The sequence below is a fragment of the Hemiscyllium ocellatum genome, chromosome 15, assembly GCF_020745735.1.
Source record: "Hemiscyllium ocellatum isolate sHemOce1 chromosome 15, sHemOce1.pat.X.cur, whole genome shotgun sequence".
In the NCBI taxonomy this organism is placed as follows: domain Eukaryota; kingdom Metazoa; phylum Chordata; class Chondrichthyes; order Orectolobiformes; family Hemiscylliidae; genus Hemiscyllium; species Hemiscyllium ocellatum.
Window position 1 is genome coordinate 40,116,734 of NC_083415.1, and position 16,903 is coordinate 40,133,636.

The 16,903-nt window shown below is 41.1% G+C and overlaps 1 protein-coding gene across 3 annotated transcripts in view; it reads right to left on the minus strand.

The window, feature by feature from the left end:
• tcea2 (transcription elongation factor A (SII), 2) overlaps window positions 1–16,574 on the minus strand; it is a 64,221-nt gene extending 47,647 nt beyond the window's left edge. For 2 of the 3 annotated variants that reach the window (XR_009645471.1, XM_060836065.1), the window contains exons 1-3: window positions 16,349–16,574; window positions 15,259–15,321; window positions 11,334–11,439 (exon numbers count right to left, since the gene is read on the minus strand). Coding sequence is in view for 2 of the 3 variants with exons in the window: in XM_060836065.1 (XP_060692048.1) it covers window positions 11,334–11,439; window positions 15,259–15,321; window positions 16,349–16,417 (238 nt within the window). In the remaining variant the exon portion in view is untranslated. Of the gene's footprint in view, window positions 1–11,333; window positions 11,440–11,511; window positions 11,598–15,258; window positions 15,322–16,348 lie in introns of those variants that run through there. The other variant, XM_060836066.1, reaches the window with a different exon arrangement.
• Window positions 16,575–16,903: the final 329 nt, after the last annotated feature.

Genomic DNA, 16,903 nt, shown 5'->3' on the forward strand with positions numbered 1-16,903 from the left:
AATGCTGGGGATTCAACTATTTATAATCTATCAATAATTAGGATGAAGGACTAAATGTATGATTCAATTTGCGTTCATAATCACTTACTGTAACATCAAGCCACTTAACTCCAACTCTTCTGCCCTGACTGTTTTAAGTTAAAAACCACACAACACCAGGCTATAGTCCAACAGGGAACACTGCTAAATTGCTCTGTTGTCCAAAATGAGCTAATTATCTCTAAGAAAGCTGCACATCCTCCTTCTGGCGGACACTGCAGGGACAAATCGATTCATCGGACATCTTGTTGCTCAGGAGCAGCCTATTATTAATTTTCTTTCCCTCTTCTCCCCACATTACACATTTAATGAACAACGCACCTCAAAGTGGTTAAAAACTACATTAAGTGAATATAAACAAAATCCAAGACATTTTCACTCTGAATTCAAACAAAAAGAAACTAGAATGATGTTGTGGTTCTGTTCGCCGAGCTGGAAGTTTTTGTTGCAAACATTTCGTCCCCTGGCTAGGCGACATCAGTGCTTTGGAGCCTCCTGCGAAGCGCTTCTTTAATGTTTCTTCCGGTATTTATAGTGGTCTGTCCTTGCCGCTTCCGGGTGTCAGTTTCAGCTGTCCGCTGTAGTGGTTGGTATATTGGGTCCAGGTCGATGTGTTTGTTGATGGAGTTTGTGGATGAATGCCATGCCTCTAGGAATTCCCTGGCTGTTTTCTGTCTGGCTTGCCCTATGATACTAGTGTTGTCCCAGGCGAATTCATGTTGCTTGTTGTCTGTGTGTGTGGCTTCTAGGGATAGCTGGTCGTGTCGTTTCGTGGCTAGTTGATGTTCATGTATGCGGATTGTTAGCGGTCTTCCTGTTTGTCCTATATAGTGTTTTGTGCAGTCCTTGCATGGTATTTTGTACACTAGTTTTGCTCATGTTGGGTATCGGGTCCTTCGTTCTTGTAAGTTGTTGTCTGAGTGTGGCTGTTGGTTTGTGTGCCGTTATGAGTCCTAAGGTTCGCAGTAGTCTGGCTGTCAGTTCTGAAACGCTCCTGATGTATGGTAGTGTGGCTAGTCCTTTTAGTTGTGGCATGTCCTCGTTCCGTGGTCTTTCTCTTAGGCATCTGTTGATGAAGTTGCGCGGGTATCCGTTTTTGGCGAATACCTTGTATAGGTGTTCCTCTTCTTTTTGCAGTTCTGGTGTACTGCAGTGTGTTGTGGCCCTTTTGAATAGTGTCCTGATGCAGCTTTGTTTGTGTGTGTTGGGGTGGTTACTTTCATAGTTTAGGACTTGGTCTGTGTGTGTTGCTTTCCTGTATACCCTTGTGGTGAATTCTCCGTTCGGTGTTCTTTGTACTATCACGTCTAGGAATGGGAGTTGGCTGTCCTTTTCTTCTTCTCTCGTGAATCGGATTCCTGTGAGTGTGGCGTTGATGATCCGGTGTGTTTTTTCTATTTCCGTGTTTTTGATGATTACAAACGTGTCATCGACATATCTGACCCAGAGTTTGGGTTGAATTTGTGGTAGGACTGTTTGTTCTAACCTTTGCATAACTGCCTCTGCTATGAGTCCCGAGATTGGTGATCCCATGGGTGTTCCGTTGATTTGTTCGTATATCTGGTTGTTGAATGTAAAGTGTGTAGTGAGGCACAAGTCCAGTAGTTTAAGTATGCCGTCTTTGTTGATAGGTTCCGCGTCCTGTTTTCTGTTCTGTATGTCCAGTAGGTTGGCTATTGTTTCTCTGGCTAGGGTTTTGTCAATCGAAGTGAACAATGCCGTCACGTCGAATGAGATCATGGTTTCTTCTTTGTCTATGTGTATATTTCTGATGATGTTCAAGAATTCCTGTGTTGATTGTATGGAGTGTTTGGATCCGCTGACCAGGTATTTCAGTTTCTGTTGTAGTTCTTTGGCCAGTTTGTATGCTGGAGTCCCTGGTAGTGATACTATGGGTCTGAGTGGGATGTCTGGTTTGTGTACTTTAGGTAGTCCGTAGAATCTGGGGGTGTTGTTGCTTTCTGGTTTCATTCTTTGTAGGTCAGCTTTGGTTATCTGTCTGTTTTTTGTAGATTCCTTAGTGTGTTATTTATTCTATTGGTGAGTTGTGGTGTGGGGTCAAATTCCTTCATTTGGTAGGTGTTGGTATCTGCTAGTAGTTGTTGTGCTTTTTGGATGTAATCTGATTTATCTAGGATGACCGTCATTCTGCCTTTATCTGCTGGTAGTATGATTATGTTCTTATCGTTTCTTAGTGCTTTCAGTGCTTCCCTCTCCTTGGTGTAGTTTTGCATGAGCAAAACTAATGTAATGTACAAAATACCATGTAAGGACTGCACAAAACACTATATAGGACAAACAGGAAGACAGCTAACAATCCGCATACATGAAATCAACTAGCCACGAAAAGACACGACCAGCTATCCCTAGTAGCCACACACGCAAACAAGCAACATGAATTCGACTGGGACAACACTACCATCATAGGGCAAGCCAGACAGAAAACAGCCAGGGAATTCCTAGAGGCATGGCATTCATCCACAAACTCATCGACCTGGACCCAATATACCAACCACTACAGCGGACAGCTGAAACTGACAACCGGAAGCGGCAAGGACAGACCACTATAAATACCGGAAGAAACATCAAAGAAGCGCTTCGCAGGAGGCTCCAAAGCACTGCTGATGTCGCCTAGCCAGGGGACGAAACGTTTGCAACAAAAACTTCCAGCTCGGCGAACAGAACCACAACAACGAGCACCCGAGCTACAAATCTTCGCACAAACTTTAAACTAGAATGATGTCTTTATTTACACAATATAGAAACACAAATCATGGTTCTTCCACATTAGATTCTAAGTTTCTAAATAATATTTCATTGTGGACCTGCATTACATTTCTTATATACTGGAGACATTTTAAACTTCATATTACAATTTCCTCCCTTCACCATATCTATGTTATTTACAAAGACATCACTTTAACATTAGCAACTACATCCCACAATTATATTCTACACAAATCCATTCTGATCATGAGCTTCATTGTTGCTCATGATTAGACATTCGTTATGAGGTTCGAGTAGAGAACGTGGTACTAGAAATGTACAGCAGGTCAGGCAGCTTCCGAGGAGCAGGAGAGTCAACGGTTCGGGAAAAAGCCACCATGCTGGAGATTAGAGGAGAGAGCATTTGCAGTTTTCACTTTTGCCTAATCCATTACAAGCTTGTCTGTTCCAGTGTGAAAAGTTTTCAAACTGTATGGTTGATAGCATTAAATATTTGAGACTATTTCATTTTGCACTAGTGTGAAATATTTTGAGAGCGAGGGGATTACGGTCCATACAAGTAACTGTATCTTCAGGATTGTTATATATTTGGACTTAAAGCATATACTAAACTTGGTCTTGTTCTCCACAACTGAAAATTCCTGTTGATACACCGAGTTGACATGAAAAGCAACAATCATGGTGCTGACATCAACAGTCAGTTAAAATTGAGTCATACAGACGTACACCACGGAAAAAGACCCTTCGGTCCAACTTGTCCATGCCGACCAGATATCCCAACCCAATCTAGTCCCACCCGTCAGCACCCAGCCCATATCCCTCCAAACCCTTCCTATTCATATACTCATCCAAATGCCTTTTAAATGTTACAATTGTACTAGTCTCCACCACTTCCCCTGGCAGCTCATTCCATACACGTGCCACCCTCTGCGTGATAAAGCTGACCCAAGGTCTCTTTTATATTTTTCCTCTCTCAGCCTAAACCTATGCCCTCTTGTTCTGGACTCCCCCACTCCAGGGAAAAGACATTGACTATTTAACCTATCCATGCCCCCTCATGATTTTATAAACCTCTATTAGGTCACCCCTCAATCTCAGACGCTCAAGGGAAAACAGCCCTAGCCTACTCAACCTCTCCTTATAGCTCAAATCATCCAACCCTGGCAACATCCTTGGAAATCTTTTCTGAACCGTTTCAAGTTTCACAACATCGATCCGAAAGGATGGAGACCAGAATTGCATGCAGTATTCTAACAGTGGCCTAACCAATGTCCTGTACAGCTGCAACATGACCTCCCAACTCCTGTACTTAATACTCTGACCAATAAAGAAAAGCATACTAAACACCTTCTTCACTATCCTAGCTACCTGCGACTCTATGCACCTGCACTCCATGGTCTCTTTGTTCAGCAACACTCCCTAGGACCTTACCATTAAGTGTATAAATCCTGCTAAGATTTGCTTTCCCAAAATGCAGCACCTTGCATTTATCCGAATTAAACTCCATCTGCCACTTCTCAGCCCATTGGCCCATCTGGTCAAGATCCTGTTGCAATTGGAGGTAACCCTCTTCGCTGTCCACTACGCCTCCAATTTTGGTGTCATCTGAAAACTTACTAACTGTAGCTCTTATGCTTGCATCAAAATCATTTATATAAATGACAAAAAGTAGAGGGCCCAGCACCGATCCTTGTGGCACTCCACTGGTCACAGGCCTCCAGTCTGAAAAACAACCCTCCACCACCACCCTCTGTCTTCTACCTTTGAGCCAGTTCTATATCCAAATGGCTAGTTCTCCCTGTATTCCATGAGATCTAACCTTGCTAATCAGTCTCCCATGGGGAACCTTGTCGAACGCCTTACCAAAGTCCATATAGATCACATCTACTGCTCTGCCCTCAATCTTTTTTGTTACTTCTTCAAAAAACTCAATTAAGTTTGTGAGACATGATTTCCCACGCACAAAGCTATGTTGACTATCCCGAATCAGTCCTTGCCTTTCCAAATACTGTCCCTCAGGATTCCCTCCAACAACTTGCCCACCACCGAGGTCAGGCTCACTGGTCTATAGTTCCCTGGCTTGCTGTTTTTAACCGCCCTTCTTAAACAGTGGAACCACGCTTGCCAACCTCCAGTCTTCTGGCACCTCACCTGTGACTATCGATGATACAAATATCTCAGCAAGAGGCCCAGAAATCACTTCTCTAGCTTCCCACAGAGATCTTGGGTATACCTGATCAAGTCCTGGGCATTTATCCACCTTAAAACCTTCTCTACCTCCCTACCGACTCCCCAACCCCAATTTTCCCCAATACTTGTGCCAATGGCACATGAACCAGAAACTACCTTACCCATCCCAGTCTTTGAGCAATGTATTAATCTCTAATCTTATGTACACAATGCCAATTTGCACATGCGTCAAGGAATAACCCAAAAGATTAGATTTTTTCAATTTAGTTCCTAGATCCTCTCTAACTTCAGCCAGTCCTAGTTTTGCTTATGTCCCTTTTCTCTATATGAGCCATAACCACCAGATCTTCCTTCCTACCAATGCAAGTTAGTTTCTTTCCAGCAGATATGCCAAACACTGGCACTGTGTAAGCAATAACATTTGGACTCTCATTCTTTATTATAGCGAACAATGTCAATCCCTGTTAGTATACTGTCACCGACTATTCCTTGTTGCTTCGCCACTTGAATCGCTTCCTGTGTTATGGACTAGGCCAGACCACTCAAAACATTAAGCAGGCAGCCCAGACCATAACTTTACAATTTGTCTCAATAAGTGTACAGTAAAATTTACCTAGAGTAAGCTAGCGAGGTTGACTACCAGGTTTTAAAAAAAAAAGACAAAAATTTATTCACAAAAGTATGGAACCAAATACAAAGAACAGAACAAAGAACATCTGCCAGAACTCAGTCTATCCAAACAAGACTTGATTATGCTGTCCCGAATATGTACAACGGTCCCCAAAAACTAACCCCTTAAACACAGTAAAAATGAAACAAAGGCTTACAAAACTGAAGTTAGAAGGGCAGAAGGAGAGAGAATTTAGCAGCCTGTTCCCACACAGCTCCACTGCTGAACTGATTTGAATTGCTCAGCTCGAAAGCTGGCCACGCCCCCCCTTGACTTACACAGGTTAGTTCTAAAGCCATAAAAGCTTTGGCCTAAAGTCTCATCTGTTTATATATAAACAAAAAGGCCTTTCATCGCTGTACCAAACCAGTGGATTCGGAGCCTGAGTTCAGAGGTGAACTGAAAAAACCAAAAGGGCATAGTAGTATCCTTGAGAAAAGGAACAGCTTTTAGAAAAAAAGCTTTGTGACAGCTGTCCCACAGAACATAGAAAAGTACAGCACAGAACAGGCTCTTCAGCCCACAATGTTGTGCCGAGGATTATTCCCAATCTAAAATAAAATAACCTAGCCTACACACCCCTTAATTCACTGCTGTCCATGTGCACATCTAACAGTTGCTTAAATGTCCCTAATGACTCTGCCTCCACCACCACCACTGGTAACGCATTCCATGCATTCACAACTCTCTGTGTAAAGAACCTTCCTCTGACATCTCCTCTACACTTCCCTCGAACACCTCCAAACTATGACCCCTTGTGCCAATCAATCCTGCCCTGGGGAAAAGTCTCTGGCTATCGACTCTATCCATGCCTCTCATTACCTTGTACACCTCGATCAAGTCATCCTTTTTCCTCCTTCGTTCCAGAGAGAAAAGTCCAAGCATAGTCAACCTCTCTTCGTAAGACAAGCCTTCCAGTCCAGGCAGCATCCTGGTAACTTCTTTGCACCCTCTCCAAAGCCTCCGTATCTTTCCTATAATAGGGCAACCAGAACTGGACATGATATTCCAAGTATGGTCTCACCAGGGACTTGTACAGCTGTAGCAAACCCTCGCAGCTCTTAAACTCTATCCCCCTGTTAATGAAAGCCCAAACACCATATGCTTTCTTAACATTTGGGTGGCAATTTAGAGGGGTCTATGTACTTGCACACCCAAATCCCTCGGTTTCTCCACACTGCCAAGAATCCTGTCTTTAGTCCTATATTCAGCATTCAAGTTCAACCTTCCAAAATGCGTCACTTCACATTTATCCAGGTTGAACTCCATCTGCCATTTCTCAGCCCAGCTCTGCATCCTATGTCACACTGCAGCCTGCAATAGCCCTCAATACTATCGATGGCACCTTCAAACTTTGTGTCATTTACAAATTTACTAACCCACCCCTCAACCTCCTCGTCCAAGTAATTTATAAAAACTATAAAGAGCAGAGGCCCAAGAACAGAGTGCTGCAGGACCCCACTCAACACTGACCTTGAGGCAGAATACTTTACATTTACAACCACTCTCTGCCTTCTATCAGCCAACTAATTCGGAATCTAGATAGCCAAATCTCCCTGTATCCCATACTTCCTGACTTTATGAATGTGCCTACCAGGAGGAACCTTATCACATACATTGCTGAAGTCCACGTACACCACATCCACTGCTCAACCATTGTTGACCAGAGTTGTCACCTCCTCAAAGAACTCAATAAGATTTGTGTGGCATGACCTGTCCCTCTCAAAGCCATGCTAACTGCCTTTAATCACACCATGCTTTGCCAAATAGTCATAAATCCCATCCCTCAGAATTCTTTCCAAAACTTTGCTGACCATAGCAGCTTAGCAACCTTTTTCACTTTCCAGAGCAGCCTAGGATAAATCTGGTCTTTCCCTGGGAACTTATCAATCTTAATGTCTGCCAAAATTTCCAGCACATCAACTTCACCAATCTTGGATCTGTTCAAGCCTATTTCCCAGCTCCTCAAAAGTTCTCATTTACAACAAGGTCCCTTTCCTTAGTGAAATCTGAAGCCAAAAAAACTCATTTAAAACTTCCTCTATCTGCTCAGACTCCATGCAAACATTCCCGATGCTATCGCCGATCGGCCCTACCTTCTCCCTGATCATTCTCATATTCCTCATGTATGAGTAAAATGCCTTTGGGTTCTCCCTAATCCTTCCCACCAAGCCTTTCTCATGCCCCCTCCTCGGTCCCCTCAGTCCATTTCTGAGCTACATTCTAGCAAGCCTGTAATCTTCGAAAGCTGTGCTAGGCCCTTGCTTCCTCCACCTATGTTCTTCCTTTTGACGAGAAGCTCTCTGTTCTAGTCATCCAAGGCTCTTTAATCTTACCCTTTTTTCCAGTCTCAGAGGAACAAATTTATGCATCACTCACAACAACTGCTCCTTAAACAAACAAAGTCTCCACATGTCTGTTGCGCTCGATCTGTACTCCACAACTCCTGTTTGGTAGTGTCGTAATTTCCTTTTGCCCAATTAAATACCTTCCTAAAAGGTAACTGCTCCTTTCCCTCTCCATGGCTATGGAGAATGTGAGGCAGTTGTGATCACTGTCACTAAAAAGTGTTCTCTCACTGCAAGATTTGAAACCTGTCCTGGCTCATTGCCAAGCACCATATCCAAAACGGCCTCTCTTGTCCACCTGTCCATATACGGAGTAAGGAAACCTGAACACACCCAACAAGAACAGCTCCATCTAAACCATCTTCACTAAGGAGGTTCCAGTCAGTTTTGGGATAGTTGAAGTTACCCTTAACAATAACCCTGCTACATCTGCATTTTTCCAAAACGTGCCGGTCTACGAGTTCTTTGATCTCCCTACTGCGATTGGAGGTTAATGAGGTGCCTGCTCCTTTGCTGTTTGTAACTTCCACCCATACTGATTCAGTAGACAAATCTTCCTCGACAACCTGTTTCTGTAGCTGTGATGTGCTAATTATCTATCATCTTTGTTCTTTTTAAATGTACTAAACCTTAGAACACCTAACAACCATTCCTGCCCCTGTGAAACCCACGTCTCCATTATGGCTGCAACATCATAGTCCCAAGTACCAATCCATGCTCTAAGTTCATCACTGATTTCTGACACTCCTTGCGTTAAAGCAGATACACTTTAACTGATCCCTTTGTTTCATCACATGAAACATCTTCCCGATAGATTCACTACATCCTGTCACTGCCCCATCTAAAACTACCTCCCGCTTGTGTGTAGCTCCAGTTCCCATCCCCCTGCCAAATTAGTATCACGGTCAATTTCCACATCAACCCTTCAATCCCTTCTCTCAAGCAGCGGGAGAGAGAACCTCAAAGATCTAATGGGCAACTGCAGACTCGGTTCCGTTATCCACCTCCAAGTCACACTCCTGTCCCTGATCCAGTCATTTTGAAAACACTTTTCTTCACTCACTCTATCCATAACAAATATTGCATATCTGCTTCAGCTGTACAGTAGCCAAAACCTGTCCAAGGACATTTCATGCTCTCACAAAATGAAAAATATGAAAAAGGTGGATTCAACTTTCATTTCAACTGCTTTCAATGGACTGCTGCCATCGGCTTTTTCCAGAAAGGAGTCAAATTACACTGAAGTAACAGGCGTAGTTACACTGTAATCCTTCACCCACATGTCTAGGACTTGGTATGTCTGAAAGCTGTAATCCATTACAGCCATACTATTTTGGCCACAACAAACAAATCAGGAAGAGGTAACCCTGACTGAATTTCACCTCCTTAAACCAGGACTATCAAAATCAATTTTACATCCTCACAGGTCAAGAAACTCAGAACCTGAAGACAGATTAGAATTAGCAGAATAATAAAAAAAATTAAAAATGCTCCTTAACCTAAATTAGTAATTTCAGAGGTAATTCCAAAAATGCAGTTTTCAATGTCCATTTAGTAAACTCTTTTACCAAAGACAAAAAGATGACATTTTATTTTTCTATAAATAATTTAAACAATTGTTGATTGCGTACCCTTGCTTACAAAAGTACAGAAATCAAGGCAGAAAGGTCTGGGCAAATAAATGAGGACTGCAGATGCTGGAAACCAGAGTTTAGATCAGAGTGGTGCTGGAAAAGCACAGAAGGCCAGGCAGCGTCCAAGGAGCAGGGGGAAAAAAAAAAGAGACATTTTAGGTAAAAGCCATTCCTGATGAAGGGCTTTTGTCAGAAACGTCGATTTTCCTGCTCCTTGGACGCTGCCTGACCTGCTGTGCTTTTCCAACACCACTCTGATCTAAACCCTGGGCAAATAAATGACTAATTGCTGAAAATGCCTTAAATTGCAAAAGAAAATTAACTCACATTTCATAGTGGTGCTGATGCCAAGGCTAACGTTTACTAGTACTCCTTTAAAACCAATGGCAAATTCTAGAGTCTACCACATGCAGCCAATCATAAACTGATGGAGTTGATCAATACTTCGCCGCAGGCTTTACTGAATTCCTATAAACTTATAATCAAATACAAATACAAGAAATGTTTCATTGGAGAAATCAGAATTATGTATTTTGCTTGGAGAACCTTTGAATGGATTGCAACTGCCTTATTAATGCCATATTAAGTTCACAATTAAAGCTGAACAACCTTATTGGCACTGAAAAATAAAGCTTAGATTGATCAGTTGGAATTTAAGACATTAAATGGATTTGTTTTAAGATTTTATGATGTTTCAGCTTCTGTTTTTATGGCATAATACATCTCAGTTATTTCATTCTGTAGGATCAAATTAAAAGTGAAGGATATTTAGTGCATTTTACTTCCCACAGACAACACTGCAGCACATCTCATTTCACTCCCTTGACTTCATACAGATTTAGGGAAAGGAAAAACCCATGTCACATAGTTCACTAAATCTTATGGACAGGGGAAGCAACTCTGTGCTATCCTGATTTATCACATAATATGCAATATACAGAATATGGTCTTTGGAGTAATGGAACAAGTTATGTTCAATGTCATCATGAACTTTAAAGTAATACAATGAAGGACAACCAGGATGGCTCATTGGGTTAAGACAGCAAGCTTACTAGAACTATTTGTACAGGTCAGGAAAAAAATTGCATCACATCAAAAAATTTAAATTTGGAAAAGAATGTAGGATGGTAAAGAGGTGGTGGCCTTTTTGTGGTTCAGGAATAGGTACTCAAGAACCATAATTAATTATAAAATACAACATTACTGGAAATGTAATGAATGCTGAGTTCATATTTATAAAACTAAAATACAAATTCCAGGGTAAAAGTGAAAAAGTACACAATGCTGGTGCAGCAGGTCAAAAGGGCAGCAGTTAACCAGAATGTAGTCTTGAACATACATTCATTGGTAGCTTGTCAAATTCAGCTTTTATTGAATTATCTCCAAAGGCCAATGCATTAGAAATTTTTAATTACACAACTACAAAATTTTATGTTTGATACCATTTTGTAATGGATAAAACTATATTTACTATAAAATAAATTGCACTTGACTTCTATTGTCATTCAATATTTGTTGTGGTGAAACTAAAGCACAACTTCCACCAGTCAAGGAGCAGTCTACCTCCCTCAAATTTACCATTTTTCATTAGTTAACTTCAAAATAAAAAAAAGCAATCTCGTACATGTATAGTAATTTTTTTGAAGATTACTTAGATTATAGCTTATGTCATATAGATTCTGCCAGTTGTTAGCCAAGCTTACAATGACTAGAGCAGAACTTTACCTAGCAGCTTTTTCCATGATTTGATGAGTGACTTAGCAAGTGTTGTGACTTCTTCATCCGTGCTTTGTTTTCTAACAGCATTCACAGACATCCCAACCCGTGTAGACTAAAGAATAAAAAGGAACTGATATTATAAATCATCTTTAAAATTGCAATAAAAATACCTTCCTTATTTTACCTGATTTTGAGCTGCATTAGGAGAGAAGTCCCCTTCCTGTGAAATAGGCTCAAGGTTTAATGCTGCCGGACATCAAAATTTCTACTCTTCAGGAATACAAGCAGCCTGGTAAATTTAACAATATTTTAAATTCAGTCTCCAAGAAAAACTTAATTCATCATACTTTCACCTATTGCGTCAACAATGTAAATTTAACATGTCCTTATATAAAGCATCCTTAGTCCTATGTAGTTAATTGAGATGCATGAAGTGCCAATTATCCCACTTCTCATTCCCTGGAGCACCTGCAGCAGGAACAAGGTGAACTGTCCACAAAGCTCCTGTCAAATAACACGAAGGCACTGGAGGCAAGATGTATTCCTATGAAAAATGTTTTTCTTCACATTTACAGCATCTGCAAAGAGCTGCAATAGATTTTCAGATCCATTATTTAAAGGTTAATAGCAATGTTTTGTTGGGGTCAAGATTAGAGTGGTGCTGGAAAAACATAGCAGGTCAGACAGCATCCAAGGAGCAGGAAAATCGACGTTTTGGGTAGGGAAGAAGGGCTCCTGCCAGAAATGTCGATCTCCCTGCTCATTGGATGCTGCCTCACCTGCTGTACTTTTCCAGCACCACTCTAATCTTGACTCTGATCTCTAGCATCTGCAATCCTCACTTTCACCTCATGTTTTGTTAGGGTCGAACGTGCAAAACTGTTTATGTAGGGATAATTGGATTGATAATAGCATTTGCCATTGCTGTTAAAAAAAAGGCACTTTTTTTGCTTACTTGATCTGGAATTTGTACACTGAAAGAGGAAATTAATGTCAGGTGCAGGATTGGGATAGTCTTTGCAATTCCTTTTTAAGCAGGTGTTAAAATGGAAGAAGGTTCAAGTAGCATAGTCAAAGGCAAAGGTGGTGAGACCACAATGAAGTAGGAGTTACTGAGCTGATTAAATTCAGAAACAAATTGAGGCATTCCTTGATCTCTCAGAAGAGTTAGTAAGAAATGAGTATGAGAACTATGCCATTTTCTGGGACAAAGAAAAAGCATTCTTCATACACCTCAACAACACGTTTACTAGGAAATTTCCCAATGCAAAACAATGCCTGCTGGAAACCAACAAGTCTGTGCCCCTCACTTTTAATATCCAACTGGTTTGCATGAGGCCATTACATGAATCAAGAATTAAAACTCAAAGCAGAGGTAAGACTTCTATCAACTTTTTGCAGACAGTAAACTTGGCATTCTCCTCTACTTCTCACGAGAGCTGTTCAACAGCCTAGTCAAAGGACTGAAAGCTTGATATGATTGGGCCCATTTTTTCAAATATGTTGATATCTTGCAATTGACAAGGTAATTTGGCTCTTTTGCACAGTTGTTGGCAAACTCCACATACAAGAAAAGGAAATTACAAATTAGAATCACTCCAGAACATTTTTACAAGTTACAATTTTCTATTTTTCTCCCCAGGATTGAGATCATAGTTTTAACAATGCCAAATGATGTTCCTTTAAAGTGCTAGAGACGCCAATGACTGTATGTCTTAACGATAAGAAAATTAGTTCTACACATCAGTCTGCAGCAAAATTATGTTGCTTGCATCAAAATGATGTTGCTTACAGATTATGACAAATGCCCCAGGAAAATTGGTTTGCCAGGAAATTTTAGAATCAATGATGCAAAGATTGTATTTACATAACTGAATTGTAAATTAGTTTCTTCAAGCAGAATATTATTTAGACTTTCACTTTCAAAGGTATATCAATGTCCTATAAAAGTTATTCAGAGTGGGGGAACATTTGAGATTCTAATGACATGGAAAACGTAATTTTTTTAAAAAATCGTAATTTCACCCAATAATCTAATGTGGAAAGGTCTTAATCCATACAAACCAAGAAGCCAGAGTTTTAGTTGGCAGCTTTGCCTAGTAACTCCCTTTCATTCCAGTGTTGTAACAGAAATTCTGTTACGTTGGTAAGAAGCGAGGCCAAGAATATGTTTGGTTGTGCTTCTTAAAAGCCTGAGAACAATAACGTCTGGGCAAAATATTACAGCTGCCAGTTCCAAGAAATTACATCCAGCAAAATCAAGAACAATCTTCTTTTTATGCCATAAGCTTTCCATGTTTAGGGAACAAACAAGACAAGGAGGGCGGAGTCAAATGTACTTTAGCATGGACTAGTGTTAGGTCCACTGCTTTTTCTCATTCATATAAATGTGAATAATGGAACTCAGAGATATATAGCATGAAAACAGACCCTTCGGTCCAACTTGTCTACATCGACCAGACATCCTACATTTGGCTAGTCCCACTTGCCAACACTTGACCAGATCCCTCTAAACCCTTCCTATTCATACATCCATCCAGATGCCTTTTAAAAAAGTTGTAATTTTCTGGTCAGTAAGTTTGAGCAATTTGAACGTCCAAGATGGCAGCAGAGTAGGATTTTTTGCATGGACCATGCCCACTCAATCAGTTTCTTTTTTTCTCTCTGTTGTGTTTGTTTCCCCCTCTTCTCTCGGCCATGTATTCCCGGCCTTGGACTCAGTTTGTCCTGCCATGCCAGAGGCCTAGCATGGCGGTCTTTCAACGGTACATGGTAGTCCCTTGGCCCAGTACGGACTTCTGGTCTTGGAACCGCACTTTGAGACATCATCACATCATGGCTAAGCACTTAAAGACAGTAATGTTTGAACTTTCAGCTTTAATTTATTTTGTAATTAAAACTAAGACGGTGTCGCCGTACTATAATTACTGAAACTTTTAAGTTTGTTCTTTCTTTCTATATTATTCTTAAGATTCTGTACCTAGATACTCGCACCCAAGATGGCACCTTGTGTGGAGACATTATACACTTTCCACTGTAATCCTGCATTTGAGTACATCTGACAATAAAATAAAACCAAAATTGTCAGTGTAGTGAACAGCAAAGAAGGTTTCCTCAATACAACAAGACCTTGATCAGATGGGCAAATGAGTCAAGGAGTGGTAGATGAAATTTCATTTAGATAAATGCGAGAAGCTGCATTTTGGTAGGCAAACCAGGTCAAGACTTATACACTCAATGATAAGTACCAGGGAGTGTTGCCGAACAGACAACTTTGGGATGCAGATTCCTAATTCCTTGAATGCAGAGTCACAGGTTGACAGGGTAGTGAAGGCAGCGTTTGGTACACTTGCCTTTATTGGCAAGTGCATTGAGTATTGGAGTTGGGACACCATGTTGTGGCTGTCCAGACATTGGTTTGGCATGTAATTCTAGCTTCCCTGCTATAGGAAAGTTGTTAAGCTGGAAAGGATTTACAAGGATGGAGGGTTTGAGCTACAGGGAGAGGATGAATAGACTAGTGCGATTTTCCCTGGAGCATCGGAAGATGAGGAGTGACCTGATAGAAGTTTATAAAATCATGAGGGATAGGATGAATAGTCAAGATCTTTTCTCTAGGATGTTTTTGGGGGAGGATACAGATTTACAGTGAGAGGGGAAACATTTAAAATGGGACCCAAGGGTCAACTTTTTCATTCAGAGGATGGTGTGTATGAATGAGCTGCTAGAGATAGTGGTGGAGGCAAGCACAATTACAACATTTAAAAAGCATCGAGATGGGTATATGATTAGGAAGGGTTTAGAGGATATGGCCCAAATACTGACAAATCAGATTAGATTATTTTAGCATATTTGGTCAGTATGGACGATGTGGACCAAAGGATCTATTTCCGAATTGTATAACTCTATGACTGGTATTATTGCTATTTACCTGCAACAAATCCAAAGTCATGGGAATGCTTTTAAGTTCTTTCAGTAAATCAATCGCACCACTCTGCAGAATTAACAGAAAAAGCAGAACAAAACATTATTGCAGTATAAGCTGAGTAATTGAGGACCCATACACATTCATGAAAATGTATAATACTGTTACCAATCGGCTGATCAATCAAAATTAGAAAATACTATAAAATATTACCAAACACTACAAAAGAATTTTAGAAATAAATGATGTTCAATCTGCACCAGGCAGGAGATTACCTAAGGTTGTCCCATGTTTTGAGCAGCCTAGACTTTGTTTGCATTTAGCTGTCTACATCCTAACGACTCCTGAATCAAAACCAAGACACAAGTAATAAATCTTAAGGATTAAAAACCATGACACTGCTGCAGCTAACAGAGGATACATAAAATGTTCATATGCCAAATATAACTACTGAAGTTGCAGCACACACAATACCAACTGCACTCCGTATCCACACCTTCAAAGTAATCAACTGAAAAAAGTTTAACTCGAGCCAAAGACATGGCATAAATACATCAAATGCAAAGTCAGTGATCCTCACCCCTTGTGGCATTACTGAAATATTTAACTTCACATTTTAATTCAGAATAGATTAAAACTAAAAATAGAATTTAAAGTTGAAATATGTTCTCTCTGAAAATAACTATCAACAATCAGTATCCATAAAGGAAAACTTTCATTCAAATATCCATTACTGAAAACAATTATCTTAAAATATGGAACTCCCTCAAATAACCTTGTCTGTCCACAATTCACCGCGTCCTCCCAATAAAAACTACAAGCGATATGAATTTAAAAGCTGATGAACATAAAGGATCAAGAGGGCGTTCTCCCATCCAACATTTATCTACATTACAAACGCCAGAAGCCTCAGCATTTCCCCATAAAAAGTTAACGTTAATTGCCCGAGGGTGTCCTTCAGCCTAACCATTCACTGTACATGGGTTTGTTCACATCCCGCCGGTTCCGGAGGCAGGAATCTGCAGCCTAGCAGCCGGACTGGGCACGGTGCTGCATCGACAACCCCGGGCAGGCGGCCACCCTCTACACAACCCACCGTGTTCTTCTTGGACACCATCTTATCCATCTTCTTCGCTATGCGTACGATTTCCTCCAGCTTCCCCATTCTTCTCCTGCGATTCCTTTTTTTAAAAAAAATTCCCCTCCCCCTTGATCTCGCAACGCTAAGATGGAAAAGAGACAATGGCCGCAGTCATCAGTACCAAACAGACCAAGCTCCCTTCCCCTCTGCTCAGCTTCGCCTCTTGTATATGGCGCTTACCCCAGCCATTCACAGTCTGAGGCACCGCGGGCGCAAGGATCCCTGGGGGTTGTAGTTCCGGCTGGGACACAGAATGCCGGTTCCCACCATCACTCCAGCGGCTGCGTGACTACACTTCCCAGCATCCATCGCGCTGCCCGAAGAAGGTTCTGGGCGACTCGGTCATTTGCGTTTCAGGTAAAAACAATGATGCTGAAAACCAGATTCTGGATTAGTGGTGCTGGAGGACTACAGCAGTTCAGGCTCAATTTGAGAAGCAGTAAAATCGACGTTTCGGGCAAAAGCCCTTCATCAGGAATAAAGGCAGAGAAAGTAGGATAGAGTACAATA